At 43.0% G+C, this 12,728-nt stretch overlaps 1 protein-coding gene across 10 annotated transcripts in view; it reads right to left on the bottom strand.

The window, feature by feature from the left end:
* LOC137437474 (metastasis-associated protein MTA1) overlaps positions 1 to 12,728 on the bottom strand; it is a 160,108-nt gene that overhangs the window by 15,164 nt on the left and 132,216 nt on the right. For 2 of the 10 annotated variants that reach the window (XM_068131830.2, XM_078766891.1), the window contains exons 14-19: positions 10,640 to 10,868; positions 5,945 to 6,034; positions 4,493 to 4,633; positions 3,615 to 3,687; positions 2,592 to 2,623; positions 2,221 to 2,375 (exon numbers count right to left, since the gene is read on the bottom strand). In XM_068131830.2, coding sequence (XP_067987931.1) covers positions 2,251 to 2,375; positions 2,592 to 2,623; positions 3,615 to 3,687; positions 4,493 to 4,633; positions 5,945 to 6,034; positions 10,640 to 10,868 — 690 coding nt within the window. In that variant the 3' untranslated portion in view covers positions 2,221 to 2,250. Of the gene's footprint in view, positions 1 to 2,220; positions 2,376 to 2,591; positions 2,624 to 3,184; positions 3,221 to 3,614; positions 3,688 to 4,492; positions 4,634 to 5,944; positions 6,035 to 10,639; positions 10,869 to 12,728 lie in introns of all 10 variants that reach the window. The other 8 variants (XM_068131825.2, XM_068131831.2, XM_068131827.2 and 5 more) reach the window with 7 other exon arrangements.

Below are 12,728 nucleotides of genomic sequence, written 5' to 3'. Positions count from 1 at the left end.
TCACCCTTACGTCGCAGACAACCAAGTGGTGCTGTGAAACAGCCTCCTCCCCCGGGATCACCTTTGTGTCCCGGAGGTGCCCCCTATCTCGCCTTGTCGGTTGTCGTCGACCCACCTGACGTGTATGTAACAAGCTTATTATCCTCTTTCTGGAACTGAGTATTACAAATCAACAATTCAGCTCCATCAGCAAACTCCAAAATCCTTTCACCTTCTCCATTTCTCACACCATATCCGTAACCCCCATGAACTCCGTCAAAACCATCCATACTCCTTCCCACATGTCCATTTAGGTCTCCTCCTACCACAACAACTTCCTCATCTTTCACGTTTTCCATCAGCTTCTCTATCGCACACCAGAACTTGTCCTTCTCTTCATCGCTTCGACCAACCTGCGGAGCATATCCCGAGATGACGTTCACCAAGAGCTTTCCAATCATCATTTTCACCATCATCAACCTATCACTCACTCTAGTCACACTCACCACACTGTCTACAAACTCCTCAGAAAACAGGACACCAACACCATTCACGCCCTCCAGGCACCCTTGCCACACAAACTTGTATTTCTGTCCCTGCCTACCCTTCACCATTCTCACACCACTTCCCTTCCATCTCGTCTCTTGCACACAACATATGTCCACTCTTCTTCTGACCAATACTTCCACCACTTCTCCTGATCTCCCTGTCATTGTCCCTACATTCCATGTCCCAAACCTCAGAAACCGATCTCCACTTCAGGCTGTACCCTGCCCACATGTAGTTGTAATTGTCATGGTTCTCTTTTTGAGGCAATGTTTTTATGGCCGGATGCCCTTCCTGACGCCAACCCTCTTAGTCGCCTCTTACGACACGCAGGGATACGGCGTACCTATTCTTTTCGAGGGTAAACACTGGGAAACGTTTAAAACATGGAAATTCTGGGGGGTGGGGGGGGGGGGGCGTCAGCATCACGGCTGCGGTTTAAACATATTTAAATAAATATTTAAACAAAACCATGAAAAACAATCTGGGAAAAGTCTCTAAGTGAGAACGTGGATTTGAGAAAGCAGGAGCAGAGGTGAAAGAAAAACGAGATATAGGGGGCGGGGCACAAGTCGAGACGAAGAGGCCGCACGAGACACCAGGCCGCACGAGGCGCAAACAAAGAAACGACTAATTACACACAAATTTGCAAAACTACAAAACCAAAACCAAATAGAAACACACAATAACACATACACAACAAAATAGGCAGCGGAAATTTGACAAAGAAACTAACGGGAAAACACTCAAACTTTGATGCCGTGGAGATCGAAGCAAGCCCTGTCGCTCGAGGGACCGTAGGGAGGGAACGACCATCGAATAATCACATATCCACCTTCAAATGGTATGAAAGGCAATCTTTGGTACCAAGGAGCTCATAAAGTATCATTAACCGGTATTCCGAGGCTTTCACACCACAATCAATCCCACCTTCATGTTTTTGTCCAGTCTTTCCCAAACCGGCTAGCCAGTCCTGATGTTTGACTGACTTGGTGAGGGAAGGAATTTTTAATTTGTGACGGGTGCTGGTGATAGACTGTGTACTGTTCTCCAAGGACACCATAGAAAATTTAACATTCCGAAATTAATGATCCAGGGTTATGCAGTTAAAAACTAGAACGGCACTCGGTAGGTGCGGACCTCCACCAGGCTGAAGAGTTTACGCTTTGTATCCCACTGATAGGCCGAATCTGGATCCGGACCCGAATCAAAATCTAATCGGTTTGTTCTAGTCACCTACCCAGGTTTTGTCATAATTCGTCCACAACTTTTTGAGAAGATCATGACATGTATCGTTTTTGGCCCCATCTCTCAATGGTAAATAATCACTTGAGAATTTAAAAAATTCTCGGATCCAGATCCGAACCTTCACCGCAGTCCAGTCAATTCGTCCTCATCATGCACGCAACCCATCCACCAGGTTCGTCTGAATCCGTCCATTACCTTTTGAGATATCCTGCTCATAGACAAACAGACAAGGGTGAAAACATAACCTCTGTCCACATTCTGTGACAGAGGTAATAAAATGAAGACAAATTCAACACGTCTGGCTGACATGTCAAAGAATAACATGAAAGCAATTGTACAAAACTGCAGTGAAACTGGTTTCAAATCATGATACATTTAAAGTGTAAGCGGGGAACTACAGTGGGATAGTCGTCCGTGCGGCACGATCACAATGTTTTGCTTCCTCACCTCGTTTCTCCCGTTGCTATGAAGAACACATCATCGGGTGCGTCGATCCAGTTCAAACGGCGCCGTTTTATGAGGGACACACCTCCGGGTTTCACCAGCTTCATGTTGACGGGGTATGGCTTGCCATTTATCAAGTAAGGTCGGGCGCCCAGAATCTGACAACCACAAACAAAGGCTCACCACACATCATGGTACTAGCCAACCGCAAGCAATTGGTGAGATAATAAATTTCAAGGTTATCAGGTATGGAAACCTGTGTGAACCCCACTCGAGTTACAGGTGGCATCAATACAAAAACAAACTTGATAAACATAAAACCAAAGAAATAAAGCTATTATTATAATCCACAACCAAACTACTGTTGTACTTACTGATCGTCTTGGTTGCCCATGGAGAGACACACCTGTAAAACAAAACAGTTAAAAAGTAAATTTTCCACAGCTTTCCTTGTGACCTCATTTCCTTGTCTGCATTCCCCCAGCAACCTTTTAAAACCGATCAACGAACCTGCATGCCACCACACATCCAAGTTTACATTCTCCATTCAGTCCGACAAGGCCCCTCCTTCCCCACCTCATACATCGCACAAGCAGAAACGTTGGATGCAAACATCACCAGACTAGCTTTATGTGATGCAATTAAGCTGCATGCAAGGGGGTGGTGGGGGGGGGTCATGAAAACAAGAACATAGAAAGCAGACCATTACAAATAAGAGATGAAAAGGTAATGAGCACTAATGGCAGAGCATGAAACATGCAGGACATCGACGGTTCGCCAGCACGACGAGCCTCCATTTCTGTCTTAAATATGGACTGAACAGGCTGTGGATTATGAGGATCATAAGCCACTCCCCGCCCCCCCCCCCCCCGCCAAAAAACAAATAAATAAATAAATAAATGAAAAGGATTGGAATAAATATATTCAATGAAACTAATGGAGAAAAAAATCCGAGCCATCATCTTACCCCGGTATGGCATCAGAAAGCGTCTCCGCAGCGAGCCTGCGTCGGCAAACAGGTATAAGTACAGAATTTGGGTTCAAGGAATAGGGAGTCGACAGCATGGGAGCAACATGAATGTGAGAGACAAGACACGATCCGAGGAGGCAAGCTGCCATGATTAAAGGGTCTAAATGTGAAGAAAGGAAGTTGAAGGAAACCAAACGGAAGGAGGTCGCGCTCGGCGAAAAGACTGCAAGTTTGCAGCAAAACCAGGAAAGGCAAAACGCAACACGGAAAAATGAGAAAATGGCCTTAACAAAGCAAAACAAGCGTGGGGATCAAACAGATAGACGTTTATCATGTGAACGGGCCATTTCCACTATGCCAGGCTGACTGGACTGGCCAGGCATTTTCCTCCAATCAAGATCCAAGAAAGTTACGGCAAGTTACCCACCCTGTTTCTTCAGTGAAGGAAAATGCTGAGCCAGCCCAGTCAGCATAAGAAACCCTATGCAGTGGAAACGGCTCTGAGATGACAGCATACAGGGAGAAAACCGAAATTACGATACGTTTACAAAGCACAACAGCAGCATATTGACACAGGCTGCAATTAAATCAAACTTAACCTTGGGTTTGGGAAAAAGAATGCTGCGACTCCAGAGCAAAGCAAACAGTGCGGAACTGAAGAGGAATATTTGATGTAATTTGTACAATTACAATGTTCATTATGGGGAGTGAAATCAAATACAGTGGAACGTTACAATATAGAAAAAAAAGAAGTTATATTGTGTCCGTGTCCCAAAGGCCAGGCCCGAAGAAAGACAACATTTTTTGAGATCGTCTCCCCCCCCCCCCATCCACCCATCCATCCCCCCCCCTCCACCCATCCATCCTCCCCCCCATTTCCTCCACCCATCCGCCCCCCTATCGCCCCCACCCATCCCATCCCCCCAATCACTCACCCACCCACCTCCCATCCACCCACATAAACAATGAAGTGGCACCAAATAGAACATTTTATAACCAAAATAAAATAACCAAACAAAAATAAACATTTTAAAACAAGGACGGAAAGAGGAAGGAAGGGGTGAGAGATTAATTGGGGAAAGATCTGTGAAAGATGGTGAAAATATCACAGCAAATCATTCCTACATGATGTGCGAGTTCACTTTCCATCGTGTTTTAGCAAAATGTAGGAAGTTGGGGGCAAATAAAGGGGATGGTACGAACCATACGGTGAATCTGGCCATCGTTAAAATAACCCAAACAGAGGATACTACAGCGGTGCTTTGGCACGATGGGTCGAGTGAGGTAGGGAATGAGGCGAGTTACCATCCATGCCGTTATGTTGTTCGTAGCTGCGCTTCCCCAGAATAGTGGGCGAGCCGTGCGTCAGCACGGAGCGGATCTTGGTGCTCGGCGCCGTCGCGACGACGGTTTTGGGAACACTCCGCCTGAGGCTGGGGTTAGCTTCTGGGATGGGTGGTGAGAGCAGATGAGAGGAGACAAAGGGGGAGGAAGTGTTTTGTTACATATCAATATTGTGACAAAAAGTGTCATAACTTCCCTTTGGTTTACTTTACCTTTGCAATAATTTCAAGGAAATATTTAATCAGGTATAAAGAACAGACTTCCTTTTGGACACATTCATTCACTTCGTGTGCAGCCGATTTAATCATGGCTGGGAAAGCAGATGTGCCACTGATGCAGTGACCCCTGTAGGTTAGGGCAGGAATCTGTAATTTGTTGAGGGTGCGGACGATAGTTCACCTGCTCTTCACAAAGGGCACTGTGGGATCTTTAACGCCCCCCAATTAATGCCGTGAGATGGAACGCCCAGTTTAACGTCCGTCCGAGGAACCGTAAACACATTGATGAATCACCAAGCGTGTGTAACAGGGTGTAAAGCTCGGTTGGGATGAAAACCCAGGCGAGACAGCTTAGAGGTGAGCGTGCGTACCTCCAGGTCATCCTGTCAGCTTGCACACTTTCATGTGACACTGGGATTCCAGGTTGCAATCCCATATACGGTACTGGGTTGCAATCCCATATCTAGTTTAACAGTGAAATAGTTCTCAAATTTCAAATTACCTTATTCAAAGCATCCAGGCCCATTTATTTTTCAACAGGTTTGTTTACACTCGACTACTCGTATTTAAATATTAACACAAGTTACATTGATGAACTTTCTTCACCATAAATGTACCTTGGCAAAGGTTATGCTGGGTAGTTTGCTGTTGCCTTCCCAGGAGTCAAGTAAGAGCAGGAATTTGGAATTTATTCAGGGTATTGACCATAACTTGCTTACTCTTTGCGAATAACACCGTGGAATCTGCAACTAGCCGAGCACCCTTTTAAGTGCCTTTGCACCCCATTCCATATATTTCTGGACCCTGCAGGTTACGTGGAGAGCGATGCCACAAACTGGACAAAAAGGAAGCGATTCACCTCCATGACTTAAATTTCTTCACTAAACGCTAATTCTTTTGTGGATTAAAGCAGCTCTGCAGTTATCACATGCAAGACGCAATCATCACCACTGAGGCAAACCATCACATTTCAATCCTCATGGAGATAAATCTGCGACCAAGGAGTATGTTGTACACAAGAGGGCACTGCATGTCAGATCAAGCTTTCCTTGGAAGTGAGAATCGAGCTGGCCATGCTATCTTGTGAATAAGATATATCAGGCCTCAGCATCCAAAACCATAGCTCATTCCAATACAATTAAAAGCAGGTCTGCTCTCTGGGACCGACATCATAAGACATGCACCCCAGACTTACCCAGATACTTGACGACAGATTCCAGGTTCTTCCGCTCCCTTGGTTTCAGCTTGAGTGGAAGTTTGACTCCACTAAGTTGCCGCAGTGTGCCTGCAGCAACAAAACAAACGCTCGTCAGTAACAAAAAAATAAAAAAATTGTGACTCGTCAGTAACAATGACGACGGAAAATGTATGCAATTTGGAAATTGCACTTGATGCTCTTGGAAACACGCTATCATCACAATGAGTTGCAAGATTCTATCCAGGTTTAGGAAAGTGACGTCATGCTTTACATAAATATTTTTTTTTTTTCGGGTCTCACTAAGAGCAGCAGACATTGTGCAAAGTGGTGATGTTGGCTGATTTCCAAGCAGATGGCAGATGACCTTGAGCAAATACATAATTTAAAACACACCTATACAACATCACTTTCTATTATAATATAGATATTTTAGGGTCCAAATCCATTTGCTGCTTTATCACTAATGGAGGCACCTCTGGCTGACGAGCAGGGCAACAACGCATGGAGCAACTATGCTATATTTTGATCCGAAAGCAAACCAATCCCACAGAACTCAAATGGTCAAAAATAAAGAAAAAAAGAAAAAAAAGTAAAGTACATATGAGTAAAGTAAAGTACCCAGAACAATGCATTTTAAATCCGATTTCAGAAAAGTGTTTTGTCATCAGGAAATTTGTCAAGGTGATCAGCAGAACAGATGAAGCAAAGCTTGTTTAAAATATGGGAAAACTTTGGCCTTGCCAGGAGGGGATGTGGAATTTTTTGGGGAAAATTAATGCTGCATACACAAAAACATTTTAGGGACCATTAAACGGAAGCAAACAACAAGGAGCCACACAGCTGATAACAGCATTATATGAGAAGGAAGAAGAAAAAACAAAAAAGAGGAATAATTAGGAAATTAATAAAAAGTTAACTAGTAAAAGGCCCACGAAAAGAGCAAAACATTTTGTGGCCAAATTTTTGAATAACTAGTGGATATGGCATGGAATAGCATTTCAGGTCCTGGAAAGCAACGCAACAAAAATGATCACGTGATCATGGAATAATTGGAGACAACAACAATCCCATGAGAACTAATTAAATGGACAACAACTAAAGAGTTCATAGAACACCTTACCCCATCATGCTGTCTTGAGAAACAAGGACATGGGCAGGGTCTGCGAGCGACAAATCTGATTGGTCGTGATGACGTAAAATATCACAATATTTTGCCCAAGTACTGCTTATCGGAAGGTGTTTGAAAAGTGTCAAAAAAAAAAAAGGCGATACGTGTTCTTAAGTTCAAGTTTATAATTAGATTTTAATTAAATAAAGATTTTAAAGGTTGTATAATTTTTTTGTTATTTGTGCCTGGTATCCTTAAAAACAGTAAGCTTCCTGTTTGGAATCATTTTCAATTTTGTTTCACTGACAGACAGGCATACAGAGTAAAAAGATGATTCACTCCTCTGTGCGCATGCGCGATCGGGCCTAATTCAGAACCAATGTTCGGTTAAACTACGGGGTTGTTTTTCCGATTCGTATTGAAAATATAACTGAATTGAAATAAAGTTATTCCTTGATCATAAACTGACAATTGTAGACAGACCTCTTTTTTTTTTTTTTTGTATACAACATCGAGGCGTGTGTAAGAGCTAAAACAAACGCTTAACTTCCTTTTCTCTTCGCGTATGTGGGGGTAACAACTATTTCTGTTTTCTCCATTTGGGAATGAGATTGCAGGAGATCCACACCGATTTGGTAAATACTGTACCGTCGCGGATGGTTTGGGAATGAGACTGCAGAAGATCCACACCGATTTGGTAAATACTGTACCGTCGCGGATGGCTTGGGATGCCCATTCTGATGCGACACGTCAAGAGGTGGGTGGGGCCAGTAAGTTTAAAACAAAAGTGAAACAAATAAAAGGCCAATATAGGAGCCCAGGTGTGCCGACTCCAACTGCATGATGGGATAAAAAAAACTGGCCAAGTTGGACCAAGAACGAGTGATTTAGCAGCAGTTAACTCGAGTCAACAACAATCGACTTGGTTATTTAATAAACACCAGAGAAAACATCCTGAGTGAATACTTGGTGCGTTCAAAGGCAAATGGGTTCGAAGAATGTGGACAAGATACCAAAAGATGAAATGACCGAAAATATCTGAACAGACACGAAAGAGATCTGGAGAATCCCAAGTTTCCCAGAAGGTTGCAACTCGGATGAAATGTGGGTTTCACACTTCAATCTTAAAGGGAAAGGGCAAAAGTATGGCCCTGGAAGCACCACAACACCTCTCCATGGCTAGTCAGAGCCTCAGCAAGGAAGGCAATGGCCTCGTACTTAAGGATTATTAAGGAATAGTTATGAAGGACTTTTAAGGACGTTCCAAAAGTGATGCACAGTCCCATTTGTTAGACAGATTAAAGGGCAATGTTAAATAGCAACACGTAAAAGCTCAGACAACAAACTTTCCTTCTCCAATAAAATACTTCAGCCCACAACTCTCAAGCTGCAGCTACAAAAGAAGCAGAAATGGGGATGAAAAGCTTCCTCTGTTTATTTTATTTTTCTATTTAGCAAATTTATCCACCCTCCCACAACTTCCCCGTTTGCAAACCATGAGAAAAACATTCATGGATGTCTTTGAAGATTATGGCAAAGTCATGAATGCTGTGGAAGAGTATTTTGAGCACCAGGAAGAACGTTTTTCTTTAAGAATTACATTTTATTCTTGGAGAATTGATGGAAAATGCTTGATGATTCAAGCAATTTATTGTTGCATATTCTTGAAAGAGTATCGGTGTTTCCGAAACAGTTGCCAGGTAAAGGTTAAGCTGGGTGGATTGCCATTGCCTTAGCAGCAGTTATTCAGTGCAGGGATTTTAGCCCGCTTGCATAAGGCGTCCTTAAGGATAGATTCGAAGATTTACTTAGATATCTCCTCAAGGTGCCCCTTAAGGACATCCTTAATTTGAGGATGGTTGCATATACGAATATTTCTCAACTTTTTCCTTAAAACCTTCCTCAACTTGAACTCAAGACAGCACCCTCCTGCCACCCCCTGTCCTTAATTAAACCCCCCAACCCACTGTCTTAAATTAAAACCAACCTTTAAGTTTCCAAATGGCGCTCTTCATGAGAATTGCTACCTCGGAGACATGCTGAATGGAGAAGGTGGATCAGACTCGGCAACGGTTGCTTGAGCGAGATGTGCATGGAAGAAGTTTCGGGAACTGAGTGGCGTGCTGATGAGGAGGGGAGTGTCGTTGAAGCTGAAGGGAAAGGTGTATGCTGCATGTGTGAGAAGTGTTATGATTTATGGGAGCGAGACATGGATAATGGACGTAGAGCAGCAACGAAGGCTGGAAAGGGTGGAAATGCGAATGGTTCGGTGGATGTGCGGAGTATCGTTGAGAGAGAGGAAGACAAATGATGAATTGCGAAAGATGATGGGAATAGAGCCTGTGATTGATGCTGTGAAGAGGAACAGGTTGAGATGGTTTGGTCATGTGTTGAGGAAGGATGAAAGTGACTGGTTAAGAAGAGTGATGGAAATGAATGAGGAAGGAAGTAGAGGACGGGGAAGACCGAGAAAGACTTGGCTGAAAATGGTCCGAGAAGAAATGCGGGCAAGGGGGTTAACAAGGAGAGATGCAGGAAATAGGGCAAGATGGAGAAGATTGTCATGGGGACCGCAAGGCTAACCCCCGCTCTAGCAGGGAAAATGGCCTTAAAATGCATGTTGTTGTTGTTGTTGGTCTTCATGAGAATTGGTCATGAGGACTATTATCGCAGCGTGACGCCAGATGCTGATAGAACAATATTTCCAATTGAAGAATGTTTTCACATTGCAAAACATGCTCCGAGCGGCGGCACATGGACTTGGATGACATTTTCACTCTTTCATGACATCTAGGTTTTTGTTTTTTTTCCCCCACACTCATACTTCACTTTCATAATTTCACATTTTCACCATTCTCAGAAAGTTTCCAGTTACTGCGCACATTGAACACATTTAAAATAAAATGGTGAATGACAATGGAATGAATTTTACACAATCATTTTATTCCTCCTTCATCCAGAAGCACATGTTCCCCATTCAACATTATATGACAAACGTCATTTAAAATGTGTCCATTGCGTGTTCTTGCTTTCAAATGCGTCTTCCTGTCCCTAATCTGATTGGTTGCCTGGCATAGCATCGGCTCCTAAGGATTTCCACAACTTTAAGGAATTTCTTACTTGAGGATTTCCTTAAGGAATTATGCAACAGCCTTCACTAAGGAATCACAGTGTACCTTAAGGTAAATCTTTCCTTAAGGATCAGGAAATTTTGTGCAACCGGGTCTTTGATTTGTTCAGAGTGTTGGCGATAACTCGCCTAGTCTCCATGAAAGACACCGTGGGATAGTTAATGTTCACAAATTACCAGTGTTAGCAGGTGGGTCATCCGGCTTAATGTCCATCTGACGGAAGGTGAACACATTCATGCCTCGCCCTGCAGACAGCTCAAAGGCGAGAGTGTATATCCCGAGGTGCGGCTGCCAGCCCCGACGTCGATATTGAACAATATTGATTCCAACTTATGAGCTGCTCGCTTTCTTATTCGGACTCGCACTATGTTGCCAACCATAATTTGCTATCCTCAAACTGATATACATTATTGTAACACTTGTACTTTTCAATATTTTTAAAAGTTCACTTACACTCCGCCTTTATGGCGGTACTGTTGATGGGCAGAAAAGGCCGTCGTGCTGCGATCCGGGCTTGAAGCAGCTCGGGGCATAAGCGGCGGGCGGTGCGCGTGCTTGGCGTCGTGTGCAGAAAGAAAGACTGTCGGGTTTTGAGGATACAGCGAGGGGAGCCGTTCGAGCGCATTGGAGTCGTATGCACACTCTGAGAGTGCCGCGACGAGTGTCCGCGTACATTGAACCCCTGCTCCAAACATAACAACAGTTAGGAATGACTATACTATCATTATAACATGCAACATTATATAAACATCAAATTAACAGTGTTTTGCATTTACTGCAGCAAAAGGAGGTTGTACAAATTTATGAGGTGGACAAAATTTAACATTTGTATATTAGACAATATTTTAATTATTCCGAAAACAATTTAATTTTCCTTTGGCTCGATGTACTGTGCAGGCAAAATGACTGCACCCACTTGAAACATGGAGTGGGATTGTAGTTGTGGTTTTTATTTGAATGAAAACACCCAGAAAAACGAAGTCTGCCCAGTGGGGCAAATTGGCCCTTTGTGGTCAACACAAGGAACTTGGAAACAGGAGGAGACCATTTGGCCCATCAAGCCCACACTATCTCTACAACATATAACTTCAACGTAAGAGTTTATCAACATAAATTCACTGGTTGTGGGTGGTGGGGGCAAAAGGAGGTGGGATGCTGGGGGTGGAGTGGGGATAACATGGAGCAAGCACAGACATCACAGGGTGTTTTATACAAAAACATATTTAAAATAAAAAAAATTATGAAATAAATGGGAGAGGGTAGGATGCGACATGGTATATGTGCCTCTACCCCAATGCTTATAGGTACCGATCCAATTCCAATTTAAAACGAGAAAATATCTCAAAATCTAAAGCTGGTCCATGTCCACTTTGTACTCAAACTAAACTAAACCAAAGCAACATCTTTAAAAATGTAGAATTTCATTTAGGAGTCTTCTCCATGTTCTCATCACAAAGGTTTGTTGAAAATTAGAAAACAAAAACCCAAATAGTAAAAAAAAGAAGTTATGGCCGTGCACGCACGCACGCACGCACGCACGCACGCACGCACGCACACACACACACACACACACACACACACACACACACACACACACACACACACACACACACACACACACACACACAATTTACTCTTTCCATTGCCATTACCTTACAGGGAGACCACTCCATACATTAACTGAATGACAGCTCTCCTTACTATTACTCAAACCTGACTATTGCCATAACTCTTCTTCTTTACTCTTTTACTGTAACCGCTTGTCCTGTCACTGTCTATTTTACTGAAAAACTCGTGCATTTATTCTGCTTGTACCCTCCATTATCTCAAATATCTATCATAATCGCCTTGGAAATCGTCCCCTTTTCAATGCATAATACGCGGTTTCCTTGAGCCGCTAATTGTACCTTCATCTTGCTAGGCTCGGGATAAAGCTCCATGCGGAACCATATCAATGGCAGCTACGTCTTTCCTCAATGGCAATGTTATTAACATTTGTATTATACAGACTTGGCATTTAATATGGAATATATTTTTTGTGGGGTTGAACTTACTTTTCAAGATGTCTTAGAACCAAAAGTTCATTGGAATTATGTTGAAATTATTCTAGATTTTGTTGATGTGACCTTTAAAAGAAACAAAAACCACATTTGACATTTCAAAACAAATAAATTGATCCTTGAAGGTGATGTAAACTGATATCGAACTCAATTCATGGACAGTACTGTGTTAAACTTCTGTACATTTTCCAGAAGTATCTCTTTATTTTGCACATTAGCCAAAATTTTTTTAACAAAAACAAAAGTTAAATTACGACTGGGATTACGGACAGTAAAATTACAGTTCAGTACTTCGTGTAACCCCCACGAGCATTGAGGAGACCACGTACACGTTGAGGCATGCTGTTCACGAGATTTGCCAAGGTTTGGACAGGAATCGCTTGCCATGCAGTGACAATGGCCTGCTGCAATTCACGCAGAGATGTCGGCTGCTGGTCCAAGTGGTCGATTTGATGCGTTAATTCTGCCCACAAGTTCTCTAT

This window comes from Myxine glutinosa, chromosome 12 (genome assembly GCF_964187855.1).
Source record: "Myxine glutinosa chromosome 12, kmMyxGlut1.1, whole genome shotgun sequence".
Taxonomy (NCBI): Eukaryota; Metazoa; Chordata; class Myxini; order Myxiniformes; family Myxinidae; genus Myxine; species Myxine glutinosa.
Note: the sequence above shows the minus strand (reverse complement) of the source record. Positions and strands in the feature narration are given on the sequence as shown.